General features: G+C 42.9%; 1 protein-coding gene across 7 annotated transcripts in view; it reads left to right on the top strand.

Annotated features, from left to right (window-relative positions):
- The window catches only part of IDE (insulin degrading enzyme), a 194,136-nt gene that overhangs the window by 77,353 nt on the left and 99,237 nt on the right, over positions 1 to 17,546 (top strand). Inside the window, exon 1 of one of the 7 annotated variants that reach the window (XM_042961100.1) lies at positions 3,844 to 4,003. The exons of 3 other annotated variants lie outside the window; for them this stretch is intronic. In XM_042961100.1, the coding sequence (XP_042817034.1) occupies positions 3,906 to 4,003 (98 nt within the window). In that variant the 5' untranslated portion in view covers positions 3,844 to 3,905. Of the gene's footprint in view, positions 1 to 3,843; positions 4,004 to 4,325; positions 4,553 to 17,546 lie in introns of those variants that run through there. 3 more of the 7 variants (XM_042961092.1, XM_042961093.1, XM_042961094.1) reach the window with 3 other exon arrangements.

Here is a 17,546-nt window from a genome sequence, read left to right as displayed (position 1 = left end):
TAGCCCATTTTAGAAATGTTTATTTGTTTGAGAGAGAAAGACAGAGGGAGCCGAGTGGGGAGGAGGCAAAGAGAGAGAGAGAGAGAGAGTATTCCAAGCAGGCTTCACACTGTCAGCCCAGAGCCTGACTTAGGGCTCGATCTCACAAACTGTGAGATCAGGGCTCAAGCTGAAACCAAGAGCTGGAGGCTTAACCGACTGAGCCATTCAGGTGCCTCTAAATATTATCTTTTGAGGGACATCTGGGTGGCTCAGTCAGTTACGTGTCTGACTTTGGCTCAGGTCATGATCTCACAGTTTGTGGGTTCGAGCCCTATGTCAGGCTCTGTACTGACAGCTCAGAGCCTGGAGCCTGCTTTGGATTCTGTGTGTGTGTGTCTCTCTCTCTGCCCCTCCCCCACTTGTGCTTTCTCTCTCTCTTTCTCTCTCAAAAATGAACATTAAAAACATTTAAATATGATGGGCATTGAGGAGGGCACTTGTTGGGATGAGAACTGGGTGTTGTATGTAAGTGATGAACCATGGGAATCTACCCCAAAACCAAGAGCACACTGTACACACTGCATGTTAGCCAATTTGACAATAAATTATATTTTAAAAATTCAAACAATAAAAAACATAAAAATAAAAACATTTAAGTATTATCTTTTGAAGGTTTTTTTGAAGTGCTACAAACAGAAAAGTGAATAAATCGTAAGTATACAGCTCAATTTATTTTCAAAAACTGAATACACCCAGTTAGAAACATACTTGAGAAGCCCCCTTTATTCTCCCTAACCACTAGCCTGACTTCTAGTACTACACTGTGGATTAGTTTTGCCTGATTTTCAATTTTATATAAACGGACTTATATAGTAAATACTCTTTTGGATCTGTCTTCTTTCACCATGTTTGTGAGATTCAGCCATATTTTTAGTTTTTGTTTGTTCACTTTCATTGCTGTATAGTATTCCATTGTGTGATTATTTCCCAATTTATTTTTCCTGTGCATTTTACTGTTGATGGGCATTTGGACTGTTTCCAGTTTGGGACTATTATTGATTGTGCTACTGTGAACATTCTAGAACATGTATTTTTATGGATGCATGTTCACATTTCTGTTGCCTATATAGCTAGAAGTTGAATTGCTAGATCATAGCATATGCATATATGCAGCTTTAATAGATACTACCAAATAGTTTTCCATGGCCTATTTGCCCTCATGCCATTGTCATGTCAATTACTATAGCTTAATAATAACTCAATACTTGCTACTGTAAGTGTTTCAGACTCTTCTTCCATTGGGTCTTCCCGACCCTTTTCATTTTCATATAAAAGTTAATAAACAGCTTATCATAACTTGTCAATTCTTTTTTTTTTTTAATTTTTTTTCAACGTTTTTTATTTATTTTTGGGACAGAGAGAGACAGAGCATGAACGGGGGAGGGGCAGAGAGAGAGGGAGACGCAGAATCGGAAACAGGCTCCAGGCTCCGAGCCATCAGCCCAGAGCCTGACGCGGGGCTCGAACTCACAGACCGCGAGATCTTGACCTGGCTGAAGTCGGACGCTTAACCGACTGCGCCACCCAGGCGCCCCCATAACTTGTCAATTCTAAGTCCCCTTTAATTCATAGGTTTCTCCTTTCTCTCTTATTTTGCAATTCAGGTCATTTTTCCTGTAGTGTTCCAAACATTCTAAATTTTGCTGATAGTATCCTTATGGTGTGATTTAACATGTCTATTCCCTGTATTTCCTATGAAAGGTAGTTATATCTAGAGGCTTAATCAGATTCAGGAAACATGCAATTGACGAGTGTTAACTAAGCACTATGCTGGCTGCCAGGTGAGATACAAAAATATCTAAGACATCATTCCAAGTCTACTTCTTACAAGCGTGGAAAGTTAAAATTCAAATAAGTGCCTTTATTTTTTTTTAATTTTTTTTAATGTTTATTTGTTTTTGAGACACAGAGAGACAGAGCATGAATGGGGGAGGGGCAGAGAGAGAGGGAGACACAAGATCAGAAGCAGGCTCCAGGCTCTGAGCCATCAGTCCAGAGCCCAACGCGGGGCTCGAACTCATGGACCGCGAGATCGTGACCTGAGCTGAAGTCGGACGCTTAACCGACTGAGCCACCCAGGCACCCCTCAAATAAGTGCCTTTAGAGAAAGGTGATCTACTGTGGCAGCTCAGATCAGTGATTACTTTCAATTAGGGTATGTGAGGAATGGAAATGAGGGAAAGTTTTGTAAAGGCAACACTATTTCAACTGGGCTTGGAAGCTGCTAGACAACTGACAAGTTAGTATTGTTGTAAGCATTAATTAGCTGTGATAGCTGTGTGAATTGCAGTTAGTAGAGGGCGGGGGTAGAAGCTGGAAAGGTGGGGTACTCAGTTGAGTGGTGGCCCCCAAAATATGTGTCCATGTCCTCATCCCAGGAACCTGTGTTACATTATATGGAAAAAAAGTATCTTTGCAGATGTAATCAAGTTAGGGATGAGATGAGATAATCCTGGATTACGTGATTGTGCCCTAAATCCAAAGACAAGTGTCCTTATAAAAGACAGAAGAAAAGACACACAGAGGAGAAAGCAATGTGAAGATGGAGGCAGAGATTAAAGTGATGTGGCCATAAGTCAAGGAAACTGGCATCCACAAGAAACTGGAAGAGGCAAAGAATGGATTCTCCCCTAATATCCTTTGTAGGGAGTGCAGTCCTGACAATATCTTGATTTTGGACTTCTGGCCTGCAGACTGTGAGAGAATACATTTCTGTTGTTTTAAGCCACTAACTTTGTGATAATTTGTTATCGCAGCCACAGGACACTAATACAGGTGGGGTGAGGCTAGAATGTAATATTGTGGAATTTTACCCTATTTTGCACTTCCTCATCTCTGATACCTCAGTTTGCATCCATCCAACGTTTGCCTTTAGCTGAAATGATTAAAAAAGATCCCTGTACCTCCTTAACGAAGCATCCGCTTAATTAAGGGAACCTCCTCCCGAATTCCCATTTGAAACAATAATAGGATTGAAAGCACTGTTTTTGGCAGCAGACTTCCATCTGCCACATCAGAGACCTAAAGGTACTTAAGCTTGGGAGTCACTATCCCTAATTGCACTCTGCCTTAAAGACCCTTGTAAAATGGAAATGTAATGGAAAGTCAGATCCATAACAACTATTAGATTGTTCTTGGATGCACAGCTCCGTAAAGCCATCAGGGAAAAAAGTCTTGTGTTATAAATAATGACTAAAGTACACTGGCAATGGTAGTACTACTATATATACGTGTAGTGTTGTGTTAATACAGCAGTAATGCAGAGTAGGAGTTTCTACTCCGGATTTGAAAGGCCACGGAAACCTTTTTTTCGCTGTTGCGGGTCCCATCTCCCCCTGGCTCTTGGAGGAGCTGCTAACTCCCCCTCAGGGTCCGCATCGCGCTCTAGAGGGAGCCCGCGGGCCGCGCGCCGCCTGGTCCGCGGGCTTCTTTCTAACACCTGCACTGCCCAGGGCGAAAGCCAATGGGGGCGACTCCGCAAACGTGGCTCGTTGTGCTCCTACGGTATTCGTGAGACCCTGCCCCTTACAAACACTTAAGCCAGATACACCTCGCCGCCCTCCCATCTCGTCCCTGTGTGACCCAGCCGGGACACCCCCGGCCTGGGAAAGCCTGGTTGCCGGGCTCCCGCAGCTCCCCGCCCAGACTCCGTCCCGCCCGCTGGCTCGGGCCGGGGACGCCTGCCATCCCCGCCACCGCCCCCGCCCTGCCGGGTTCCAGGCAAAACCCGGAGCGCCGGCCGCTCGGCTGCTCCCGGGAAGCGGCGCGGCGCGGCGCGGCGGACTGAGCATGCGCAGTGGGCAGGGCCGGCTCCCGGCGCCAGAAGGAAGCGTCCGCGGTGCTCCCGGCGGCTGCGCTGGGGTATGCGGTACCGGTTAGCGTGGCTGCTGCACTCCGCGCGGCCCAGCACCTTCCGCTCCGTCGTCGGCGCCCGCCTGCCGCCCCCGGAGCGCCTCTGTGGGTAAGCGGAGCGGAGCGACCGGGCCCCCGGGGCCCGCGGGTCACGGTGGTTTGGAGCTCGGGTTGCAAAGTGGTGATTCAGCACTTAAAGCCGCCGCCGCCGCCCCTCACGCCGCCAGTCCCGCCGGCCTGGGGCCCGGACGCCCGCGCAGAGGCCGCTCCGGGGCCCGGAAGGGCGGCCGGCCGGGCGGGAGCGAGGGGCCTTGCCGGGAGAGGAGGGCGCCACTGGGGCGGGTGAGGGCGGACGGGGGCTGTGACCCGGGGTCACGGGGCGTGTGTCACAAGTGCTGGGGGCGCGGGGCGCGGACGGAGTCATCCCGGCCCGCTCCCGGAGCCGTGCGGTGCCGCGCCACTCTCCGGGGAGTCTGCCTGTGAGAGGCAGGAAGCCGAGTCCAACTGCCCCTGGCTATGGGGTAAAGGAATCCCAGTCCAGGGAGACCGCTTCTTACCCTCCTCTCAGCCCTGCTTTTTTTCCATGAGAACGGAGTTTCCACTACTATATGGAAATGCCTGCGTCGGGCACCGTAAAAGTTTGCCTGCCTGCGCCTTAGTGAGTAGATGGGTGTTGGATTTCCAGTCCCGGGGAATTCGGGAGCCGAAGGATACCTAGGGATCCATCAAAACAGCTCCATTGTTTTACACCTGAGACAACCGAGGCCCAGAGAGATTGTGTGATTTCCCAATTGCAGGGCTTGTGGCAAAAACCAGGATGGGGACGCGGGTGTTTTTTTGCCATCCGGTGGCGTGCTCTCTCCACTTCGCTGCTCCGTGTATACTAGAAATACATTGATTGCCCTGTCGCGGACGCTGAATCCCTTTTACTGTGAACAGAGGGGAATCGGCAAAGATGGGCAGTATTGTCTTGCCCTACTTAGATGTATCATTTGAGCTCCTCTGTTTTTTTTTTAAATATCTAGGACCTACTAAGTGCGAGGCACTGTGATAGACCCGTGTAAGTATGTAGTCTGCTTTCCAAGGAACTTTGACTTCGTTTGAGCAGATTGAGATGCCAAGAGAATATATAGCCAGCTAAAAAGCATGTGTTTGGCTAGGGTCAGAAGATGGGCAGTACGACAGTGCGTGCTTTGGGAGCATAGTGCAGGGCAGAGATAGAGGAGGGGGTCTGGCCTTTGAAGGAAAAGCAGAAAGTGTGGAGGGTGGACGGTGGTGGGTGTAATCAGCCTAGGCGTGCAGGAGTTGGGGGTGAGGGATGGACAGTGAGCAGATTAGGCTAGTTGGAGCCTTAGAGAATTTCTGTGGGGCAATTAGGAGACAAGTCTTGTATTATAAAAGTGGGATAATGCTAGCCTGGGCTTTGAATTTTAGTTGGGCTTTTTCAGTGCATAGTTTAGGGAGCCGCTAAGAGTTTTTGAGGTGGGGAGTGATCTAATGAAACTGCTAATTTAGGAAATTAGTTTGGTGGCTGTGTGCAGGCTGTAAGTGAGTGGAGAGACCTGAAGCAGAGAAACTGGTTGGGACTTAGTCTTTCCCTACTGAAGTAGGATGGTAGTAATGGTGCCTGATGCAAATGAAAAATCTGTGAAACCTGTTTTCCCTCCTCTTTTCCCCCACTATTTGCAAAATCCACTACAACAAACATAAATTAGATCCCTGAGTTTAGAGAAAGAAGTGGGAGTGGTGAGCAGAGGCAGAGTACTTCCACAGGCTTTCTTCAGGTCAGGATTTTTTTCGGTATCTAATTTGTTGCCAATAGGCTATGTTTAGCTCCATATTCTCCAGTGTACAGAATTTGGGATTAAAAAAAATTTTTTTAAGTATTTTATTATTTATTATTATTTTTTAATGAATTCATTTTTGATGCGTTCCTGTCTTTATTTTTATTTTTAATTTTTTTTTAATATTTATTTTTGAGAGAGTGAGACAGAGCACAAGTGGGGTAGGGGCAGAGAGAGAGTGGGGGGCAGAGAATCTGAAGCAGACTCCAGGCTCTGAGCTGTCAGCACAGAGCCTGATGCGGGGCTCGAACTCATGGACCGCAAGATCATGACCTGAGCCGAAGTTGGCTGCCCAACCAACTGAGCCACCCAGGTGCCCCAAGTATTTTGTTTTTTAGAGAGTAAGCTGGGGAGGGGTGCGGGGAGGAGAGAGAGAATCTTAAGCAAGCTCCATGCTCAGCACACAGAGCCCGACGTGGAGCTCAATCCCACAACCTTGGGATCATGACCTGAGCAGAAATCAAGAGTCAGATGTTCAACCGACTGAGCCACCCAAGTGCCCCTTAAAGATTTATTTTAAACTAATCTGTACACCCAGCAGTGGGTCTTGAACTCACAAACCTGAGTCAGGGGTCACATGCTCTACCGACTGAGCCAGCCAGGCACCCAGAATTTGGGATTTTAAAGAAATCATCAATTTGAAGTTTTATACAACAAAGAGGTTTGTATGTTCTATTTACAATCCAGTTTTCTTTGTGGTTTTCTCCGACTGCTCTTCAGTTTCATTGATGAAATTCAGGGCATGGGTTGAATTGCCAGAGCTTCAAGATAAGGTTGTTCTCAGAGAAGGAAATTCAGGAGATTCAAAGATAATGAATGAGATCAACATCTAGACAGCTCTACAGTAAAAATTAGCAGTTGAGACTAGTAAGGAAAATACAGGAAAATCAAAGGGACTGGGGTGTAGTTATAAGAAGGAAAGTACTAACATCTGAAGCTGCCACATATTCAAAATCTTAAGGTAATCGATTCTGTACATAGTAGGGAGATGTATTAACAGAGATGTTTACAGGGCTGTTTACTGCAAGAGACATGGGATTTAACCCATGTCTGTCTGGTGCCAGAGCCTGAGTTCTTAACTGTTATGTTATACTGCCTTTGCCAGTGTTGAGGCATTCATTCCCTGTTCTAACCTCTTGAGAAAGAGATGGTCTGAAAGCATTTGTATAATAAGATCAATTCATTTAAAAAGCAGTCTCATTGTCCCCTGTTTAGCCATATTGGATAACTTGGAGTTGTGATTATCTCGGGGAACCTGGAGGTAATAGGCCAGTGCCTGGCAGCTACTTGAAACACCTGTACATTGGTCATCTCACTTTGCAGGCTGCTCTACTTTGCATTTCTCTGTTCTGTGGGCATAGGTAACAGTGTGTCATATGGGACTAGCTATTAAGATCCTGGCTTTTACTTTTTTTTTTTTTTTTAAGTGGTACAACCACTGTGTGTGTGTGTGTGTGTGTGTGTGTATGTATGTAAGCAAGCAAACTAGCTCTCCGCCCACCATGAGGCTTGAATTCAGAACTCTGAGATCAAGAGTTGAAGGCTCTTCTGTCTGAGCCAGCCAAGTGCCCCCAGGCTTTTATTTTACTTTTAACCAGAAAAAATGTTTTTTAATGGTCTAAAAGGAAAAAATGCCTTTGAGTATCTTTAATTAGCATTAGCCCAAACCGTAGACAGTAAAATGTTACATTCTGTCTATCTGCCTTTAAGGTTAGGGATAATCTTACCAGGGAGTAAGTAGTGTGGGGAGCAGAAATTCAACATATGTTTTTTAAAACAATTGATTTCCTTTCTATTTTTCTTTAAAAAATTTTTTTAACGTTTTATTTTAATATTTGAGAGAGAGACAGAGTGCGAACAGGGGAGGGGCAGAGAGATGGAGACAATCTGAAGCAAGCTCCAGGCTTTGAGCTGTCAGCACAGAGCCCCGATGCGGGGCTCGAACTCACGAACCGCAGGATCATGAGCAGTGAGATCATGACCCGAGCCAAAGTCGGATGCTTGACTGAGCCACCTGGGCGCCCTCTCCTTTCTACTTTTATATTGGTATTTTAGATCTCCTAAAGAGGTCCCTAGATAATCAACCTACCTTTCAATCAGGGTGACAAGGCTAAAGCATTTTCCTTTTACAGGGGTAGATACCTTAAGGGGTAGATCCTTCAGGTATGCTGGGTTCTGGAGGCTTGGTAGGCATTACTAAGTTTTTCTTGAGTCAGCCCTCACTCTTCTCTTTTCCTTTAGCATTATTTGAGTATCTATTTTGTAGTGATCATTCACTACAGTGTGCTCAGCACTGGGTGGGGGGGTGGGGTGGTGGTGGTGGTTTGCAAAGCAAGTCAGTGATAAATTCTGTCCTCAAGAAACTTTCAGTCAAATAATTCCACTTATGACCTTTTACTATACATGTCCACTCTTGTTTTCTATTGCCTCTTTCAATTCATTTTGAAAAGCAGCTCAATATTTTTATTACAGTACTCTTTCTTTTAAAAGTGGGACTTAGAGAGGCATCTGGGTGGCTTAGTCAGTTGGGCGTCTGTCTCTTGATTTCTGTTGGGGTCATGATCCCAGCGTTGTGGAATCGAGCCCCGAGTTGGACTCTGTGCGGAGTGTGGAGCCTGCTTAAGATATTCTCTCTCTCTCCCCCTCCCTCTCTCCCTCTCCCCCTCCCCCTCCCTCTCTCCCTCTCCCCCTTTCCCCTTCCCCTCCTCCTCTTCCTCTCTCCTGTGTGCACTCTCTCTTTCTCTCTCTTAAAAAAAAATAAAAGTGGGACTTAAGAAACTCTTGTACCATTAAAAGCTATAAAAGCTTTTATGACTCCCAAAGAACTGTAGTTTCTCTTTGCCCATTAAAAAGTGTGTAACTGTTAAAAAAAAAAAAAAAAAAATGGCACTCACAAGCTGCTCCCTGAGGGGAAGGTATCATACTTTGCTTGACATATTTATTATATGAATGAATGAATGGTCTTTTTTGAAAACCAGTTTTCTCTGTTGATTTCCCTAGTTTTGCAAATATTGAGGTTAATCATTTAAAAACTTTTTTTTTTAATTTCTTTTTAGAGAGAGAGCATGAGTCGGGGCGGGGGGGGGGTGGGGGGAGAGAGAGAGAGAGAGAGAGAGAGAGAGAGAGAGAGAGAGAGAGAGAGAGAGAGAGAGAATGAATGAGAATCCTAAGCAGTCTCACACTCAGCGTGGAGCCCGACTTGGGGCTGGATCTCAGGACCCTGGGATTGTGACCCGAGCCAAAATTGAGAGTTGACTGCTCAACTTACTGAGTCACCCAGGCACCCTGATGTTAATCATTTTCTTAGTTTAGCTTGAAAATTGGAGTAGTCTTTGCATCTATTTTTCTCTCACTGTCTGTTCTGAAGACCAAACTCTTTTGAGTCATCCTCAAGTTTCTTGGAGTACACTTAATCTTCCAACCACCATGCTAGTTAAGGCCATGACTATCTTCCCTGACATCTCACATCTACAAATTCTAGATATGTATTTTTTTAATTCCAGTATAGTTAACATACAGGGTTATATTTCAGTTGTACAGTATAGTGATTCAACAATTCTATACATTAGTCAGAGCTCATCATGATAAATGTACTCTTAATCCCCTTCACCTATTTCACCTCTTCTACCTCCCCTCTGGCAACCACCAGTTCTCTATATTTAAGAGTCGGGTTTTTGGTCCTTTTTTTCCTTTGTTTTCTTAAATTCCACATATGAGTGAAATCATATGGTATTTGTCTTTCTCTTATTTCATTTAGCGTTATACCCTCTAGATCCATCTGTTTTTGCATATGGCAGGATTTCATTCTTTTTTTTATGGCTGAGTAATATTCCATTGTATGTACATATATGTGTGTGTGTGTGTGTGTGTGTGTGTGTGTGTGTGTGTGTGTCTTCTTAATCCTTTCATCTGTGGATGGATACTTGGGTTGCTTCCATATCTTGACTGTTGTAATCACTGCTGCAATAAATAAACATAGGGGTGCATATAGCTCTATAACTGATTTTTTCCAGGCTCCTGTCTCCCTACCAGTTGATCCTTATCTGATTCATTCTAACCTACCACTTTCCCCATGCCATTGTCTTGCTTGGACACCACCAGTCGTTCTGCGCTATTTCAAGATCAAGTCCAAACTTCTTGACCCAGCATTTAAGCATCTCATAGGTAGGCCCTAGCCTAACTTTTCAACCTAAATTTCCTCTTCTCTAGTCAGACCCACCAATTTACTGTGTCTTGTACATGAGGTGTTCATTCTCAATTCTAGAATGGCCTTCTCTCTCTCTTTCTCTCTCTTTTTTTAATATATTTTGAGAGAGACAGTGCATGGGGGAGGGGTAGACTGGGGGGGGTGGTGGAGAGAGAGAGAAAGAGAGAGAGAGAATATTCCAGATAGGCTTTGCAACTGTCAAGAGCACTGTCCAAGAGCTGGACACTTAACCAACTGAGCCACCCACGCGCCCCTCTCTTTTCTTTCTTTTCCGTCATTCTTTTTTAGACCTTATTAAGGTCACACCATTGTCTTTCCTTTTTCTAAACTTAATGATTTATTCAAGATTTTGAAACATTTATTTGACACTTAACCATATACTACCTTATATATATTTTTTTACTTTTAATTAATATCATACATGGAAGAGTATATAGGATTGTTGTAGACTCTGGGTCTGGAATTATTTTTTGTCCCGCAGGAAAGCAGTACACAGGATTAAAAATGCGAGAGATGGCCAATGTTGGGGGGAAGACAATCCGATTAAGGGTCCTTGCTCCGTTTTTATTAGGATCAGAAGGCTTACAAACACGGTGATGAATGTGCACAAAGAGACAATGAAACTGTGAACATTAATTCATGGGCGTGAGGGAAAGGAGGTTTTGAAGATATGTGGTGTTAGGGGTTTGGGTTAATACAAAACAAAATCTTGGCGCTGGGTAGCGGGCAGCCAGGGGGAAGGTTGTTTACAGCAGATGTGAGGCACCACCTCTGTTTATCTGAACTGGTCTAGGGGACAAGAAAGAGCATGCTCCCTCAGGGTAAACAAGGCACTTTTCTTTTGCTAATTAGCTCCACTCTGGGCATCTTCTCCGCAGTGGTCTATAGCCCTGTTTACCTGTTTACCTAATTTGGTCCTTCCTTCCTGTGAAAGCTTTCTGCTATAGTACTAAGTTGGGGGGCATTTCTGCCTTGAATACGTAATCTTGTTTATCTCATATACCTTTGTTCTATACTGGGGCCTTTGCCTCGCCTTACCTATACCTATTTACCTGATCTTGTTTACCCAAACTTGGGTGTGAACATCCTATGGCTTTCTGATTCTTTGTGTCTTGTTAATCCATCAGTGCAGGCTCAGGGAATTGGTAAACTTATTCCCCACATAGGATAAAGAAGAATAACAAAATAAACATCTGTGTACCTACCATCTAGTTTAGGAAATAGAACATTTCCAGTAACTTTGAAGTTCTCTGTGCTCACCTCCCTGGTTGCAACCTTTTCCCTCCCTTGGAGAGGTGATGTTATCCTGTATTTAGATAATAATACCCTTGATTTTCTTTATACTTTATTAATCTGAATATAGTCTTAAACAGTATACTTTTTAGTTTTTTCTGCATTTGACCTTAATAGAAAATTTTCTTCTCTGAGTTTTTTTTTTCATTTAACATTGTTTCGAGATCCATGTAGATGTATACATTCACTGCTGAATGGCAGTCTTATGTGACTATGCCACTAATTATTTTTCTGTTCTGTTGTTTATGGAGATTTGGGTTGTTTTGATCTATTTTTTTTTTTTTCTATCACAAATAATCCGTGTCGTTGGTGTGCCCAGTACCCAATCTTTGGACATCTCTACCTACTCAATTAGGGTTCTCATTCAGTCACTTTGTTTTAAATATTATTTATATATGCTTTGTTCACTGTGCAGCCATGAGCCACATGTGCTTTTAAATGCAAATCAATGAAAATTAACAATTCAGTTTTTCAGTCATCCTAGCTGCATTTCAAATCATATGTGGCTCTTGGCTACTGTATGGGGCAGAGCAGTTACAGAACGATTAACATCACAGATATTTTGTGAAACCCGCCTGATCTGTATTCTGAGAGTTCCCAAATGTATCTCTTTCCCCTGAATTTCAGATTTAGGTAATAATCTTCCAATTCAACATTTCCGTTCAATGGCCAATATATGTCTTAAACTTACCACGTTCAAAACCTGCTCCTCCCACCATCTTCTCCCTCATATCAGTAACACCTCTGTTCTTCTACTTGTTTAGGCTAACAACTTGGAGTCATCCTTAACTCCTTTCTTGTTTTCATATCCCTCATCAGTCAGCATATACATCTGGATTCAGACCACTTCTGATTGCCACCACCCTAGTTCTAATCACACTCTTTTACCCAGACACTATAATAGCCTCTTAATCAGTTTCCTTGCTTCTTCACTTTCCTGTCTATGTATGGCTTGTTCTTTTCGCCACAGGTAGCATGATCTTTTTGAAATCCAAGTTCTATATCTTTGCTAGTAAATGCTTAAAACCTTGCAGTTGATCTCCATTTTGCTTATATATATATTTTTAATTAAAAAAAAATTTAAATTTATTTTTGAGAGAAAGAGCATGAGGGGGAGAGGGGCAGAGAGAGAGAGGAAGACACAGAATCTGATGCAGGTTCCAGGCTCTGAGCTGTCATCACAGAGCCTGATGCAGGGCTCGAACTCATGAACCACAAGTTCATGACCTGAGCCAAAGACAAATACTTAACCGACTGAGCCGCCCAGGCACCCCAATTTTGCTCATATTTAAAGAAAACATCCTTATAATAGCCAAGAAGGCCCCATGGGACCTGGCCTCCCATCACTTCTCTGATCTTGTTTCCAAAATAATCACTCTCGCCCCATTCCAAGTCACACTGGTCTGTTTACTTGACTTGGTCTTAGATTATTTGCACTGCTTCCCCTCTGCTCACAAAGGGATATCACAAAGGGTTTCACAGAGAACATAGGGCTTGGGTAAATGTCTTTGAAGGAAATAATAAAATTTGGGTGAACAGAGAAGGGGAAGAGAGGATATTTTAGAAGGAATAGTGTTAGTAAAAGCTTAGAAGTAGGAAAATTCACAATATAATCAAAGGACAGTAGATTTTATCCTATAGGAAGTGGAGAGTCTCAAATGCTTTTAAGAAGTGCAGTCACATATGAAAGCTATGTTTTTCTGATGATTAATCTGGCTGTTTTTTGGAAGCACAGTTGAAATGCAGTCAGAGACTGATAAAGGATAAAGATGTCCAAACAAGGAAAGGAGAGTGCAGAGGATTGTGTGAAAGATTTTAGCAGCTTTGATTGGGTATGGGGGAAACGGAGGAACCCAAGAGGCCTAAGGTGTTGGGCCTGAATGACTTTGAGATTAGTGCTGAGATGAGGCTTGAGTAGGAGGGGCCACCAGGGGAGGGAAGCTCTTGCAGGAGACATTCACCTCCAGGCAGTGGGAAGAAGTCCAGTTAGGTGAAATGTTGATACTGCATGGTGGGTGGCTGGTGTTCTAAAGGCATGCCAAGAGGACAGGTTGTTCAGCTGCAGTGGTGGGGTTAGCATTTCAGAGCTAGCTGTTAATCATCAGGGAGTTAGGTGACTCAGAGCCCCTCAGGGCAGTGGACAAGACTGAGTAGTCCTTAAATACCCAGGACCAAAATGGTGATCTAGGTTGTAGATTGGTAGTTAAGGAAAGAGTTCAGTTTGAAGATCAGAACCAGGTTGATAAGTCCTGAACTGGAGTGACTTAAATTTCCTGTTTAAGGATAAGAAATAGGTCCAGAGCCTAGAACAAGACTAAGCTGCGGTGGAAGCTAAGTAGGCTTAGTTGTGAAACTCTCAATGCTGCTGTTAATGTGAACCATGGAAGATTTAGTAGCTAATATTTATTGAGTGCCTCTTATGTGTTTCGCCTTCTATTTGGAGCTTCCCATATGTTTAATGGCCACAGTAGTTCTGTGAGAGAGGTATTGTGGTTCTTTTCTTTTTTTCAAATACGGATATTGAGGCTCAAAGAGGTTAACTTGCTCAAGGATACACTGCTAATAAGTGGCCTAGCCAGAAGCCAGATGGGCTCAGTCAAGAATCACAGGGTTGGCTATTATATTATCTCCCTCCCTAGAGGTAGCTTGGTATCTGTAGTAGAGATGGGGGAGTCAGGACAAGGAGATGGTTTTGGAAGGGATAAACATGGTATATGGTGAGTTGGCAGATATTGAGTCCGGAGCTATTGCTGAATAGTGAAGGAGAGGTTTGAAATATTTGAAATATGATTGGACCTTCCTAAGAAGGTCTGAGCTGATTTCCTACATCTGATAGTTCTTTGTAGAGATGATGGTTGAAGACACTGACACAGATGGGTATATAGGAAAGATCTGTGTAGAGATACAGAGGGCCCAAGCTACATCCTAAGGAATGCTGACGTTTAGGGATGAGGAAACAGTTGGAGAGGCTGGAGGTTACAGAGGCAGAAGATACCAGAAGCAGAATGGTTAGAAGTGTCCAGCCAAAGAGGTTTTAAGCAGACTAGGGCCTTGGGAAAACACCAGACCATTTCACTGGTAACCTGCAAATAAAGGGGAGGGACTAGAAGCCAAGTTTCATGGGACCCTACAGGGTGACTTTGGAAAAAACATATTGAATTTGGAGAATTTAGATAGTAGTTGGGAAGAGCAGACTTGAACAGAAGTGTGGTAGCAGAAATAGGGAATTGGTATTGGTGGCTGAGAGAAGAAGCTTGTGTAGGAGAATAATGCCTAAGGGAGGGGTGGAAAAAGTGCAGATACAGGTGAAGAGGGTAACATTGGAAAAATAAAGATTTGTTCAAGGAGGTCTTGATTTAAAAGGGTAGTTGCTTATAAAGAATTTTAAAAGGTAGGTGATCTTTACACTTCTGGGCCTCAGTTTCCTTATTTGAAGAAAGAATCCTTCTATTTCTAACCCTTGCCATTTTTCTCTATGCTGTTAACACCAGCAGCTAAAAAAATGTCTGGATTTTTAGGAATGCTCCCAGGGTCTAGTAGGGAGAATGGGTTCCAGTTCAGTTAACATGGTGATCCTTTGCCCAACTTTACAGGCTATTTTAGGATATGTAGAGTTATATTTGGAGCCAGGAGCTCTGAAGAAGCAAAGATTCCCTATAATGGTATCCCTGGCACTTGGGACAGTGTCTGGCATATAGTACGAGTTTAGTGTTTGTTGGATGAATTTGTCCAGGGACATGGGCTCCTGGAAGTGGGGATCCCTAATCATAAACTCGATTTAGTTTTTGCTTAGTTTGCCATTTCCTTGTTCTAAATGTCAGTGTAGCCAGTAAATAGTATTTGTGTGTTTTCTTATTATAAAGAAATTAGAGGTTGGAGTGTATTTCCAAGATTTCTTGTGTTTCTGAGTTATTCATAGGAACTAAGGTGGTTTGAAAAGGCATAGGACGTAAGGGACAGGACAGTGCTGTGGAAAATAACTCTACACACAAAGGCTGAAGTCCACTGGATTCTAGACTTGTTTTTGTTTTCGCAGAGATGAATCATTTTTATTTAATGTTTTAGAAATTCCACCATAGTTAGTTCTATTACTGTTCTATTAGCATTAGTTATCATTTTATTTGTGTTTTATTAGGAATAGATTTTTAATTGAGGAAGTTTGGTCCCAGTGAAAGGCTAGAGGAAAGAGGCTTAAATAGTAAAGGTGTTGTGGGGTTAATACCAGTTTTGCAGGTTGGTGTTACAAGATCTGCTTTTAATTTTTTTTTTTTTTTTTTTTACGTTTATTTATTTTTGAGACAGAGAGAGACAGAGCATGAACGGGGGAGGGGCAGAGAGAGAGGGAGACACAGAATCGGAAGCAGGCTCCAGGCTCTGAGCCATCAGCCCAGAGCCCGACGCGGGGCACGAACCCACGGACTGCGAGATCGTGACCTGAGCTGAAGTCGGACGCTTAACCCACCGAGCCACCCAGGCGCCCCACAAGATCTGCTTTTAATCCTCCTTTATTTTTCATGAATTATAAATCAAAAGTAAAAATTAGTATAACCAGTATGTGCCAGAATTATTTTAGGTGTTGTGGATATAACAATAAGCAATAGAGACAAAAATACCCATCCTTCTAGTGGGGAAGACAGATGATCAGATAAGTAAAGCAAATGTTTATTTGTCTTAAAGCCACTTGGAATTGAGTGCATTTAAAATCCTGATGGTTAATTTTATAGAATTGAAGAATCTAGTCAGCTCTAGAGTAAAACAGAAGCTTATGCCTGCCATTATAAAGAAATAAAGCATTTCACATAAGTGAGACCTTGTCCTGTAAAAGTTATTCGTTGTATGTTCTACATTTTTTAAATGTTTGAGGTAAACTTTTGAAATTTGTTATCGATGTTTTTACAGAGTATAATAAGCATAATTTAACATTTGATTATTCACATCTGTTTTTTTAGGTATAGTTGACATACAATGTTACATTAGTTTCAGTTGTGCAACATAGTGATTGGACAGATCTATACTTTATGCTGTGCTGACCACAAGTGTAGCTACCATCTGTCACCATGCAACGCTATACCATTGAGTATACTCCCTATGCTGTACCTTTCATTCCCTTGAATCAAAAAAATCATTCCACAGCTCGAAGTCTGTATTCCCTGCTCTCCTTCACCCATTTTGCCCATCCCCCAGCATGCTTCCCTTCTGGCATGCATCAGTTCTGTGTATTTATGGGTCTGATTCTGCTGTTCGTTTCTTTGTGGGGTTTTTTTTTTTTTTTTTTTTTTTTTTGGATTCCACATATAAATGAAATCATGTGGTATTTGTCTTTCTCTACTTATTTCACTTAGCATAATATCCTCTAGGTCAATCCATGTTGTTGCATATGGCAAGATCTCATTCTTTTCTATGGCCAAGTAATATTCTGTTATATTCCACGTGTATATACACACCACGTCTTCTTTATCCATTCATCTATCAGTGGATATTTTGGTCATTTCTGTATCTTGGATATTATAAATAATGCTGCAATGAGCATCGGGTATGTATATCTTTTTTTTTTGGGGGGGGGGTACTTACCATTTTCTTTGGGTAACTACCCAGTAGTGGAATTACTGGATCATATAGTATTTCTATTTTTATTTTTTTTTTAATGTTTATTTATTTTTGAGAGAGATCACACGCATGAATGGGGGAAGGACAGAGGGTGGGGGTAGAGGATCTGAAGTGGACTCAGTGTGGACAGCAGAGAGCCTGATGCTGGCTGGAACTCATGTACCATGAGATCATGACCTGAGTTGAAGTTGGACACTTAACTGACTGAGCCACCCAGGCGCCCCTCTATTTTTAATTTTTTGAGGAACTTCCATATTGTTTTCCACAGTGGCTGCACCAGTTTACATTCCCACCAACAGTGCATGAGGGTTCCTTTTTCTCCACATCTTTGCCAACACTTATTTCTGTTTGATTCTAGCCATTCTGACAGGTGTGAGGTCCTATCTCAGTGTAGTTTGGATTTGCATTTCCCTCATGGTTAATAATGTTGAGTATCTTTTCATCTATACGTCTCCTTTGGAAAAATGTCTGTTTAGGTCTCTGCCCATTTTTAAATTGATTATTTTTGGGGTGTTGAGTTGTTTAAGTTCTTTATACATTTTGGATAATAACTCTTTATTGGACATATCACTTACAAATGTAAGTTTCAGCAGGTTACCTTTTCATTTTGTTGATGGTTTCCTTTGCTGTGCAAAAGCTTTTTATTTTGGCATAATCCCAATAGTTTATTTTTGCTTTTATGTCCCTTGCTTGAGGAGACA

Source organism: Panthera tigris, chromosome D2, assembly GCF_018350195.1.
Source record: "Panthera tigris isolate Pti1 chromosome D2, P.tigris_Pti1_mat1.1, whole genome shotgun sequence".
Taxonomy (NCBI): Eukaryota; Metazoa; Chordata; class Mammalia; order Carnivora; family Felidae; genus Panthera; species Panthera tigris.
Note: the sequence above shows the minus strand (reverse complement) of the source record. Positions and strands in the feature narration are given on the sequence as shown.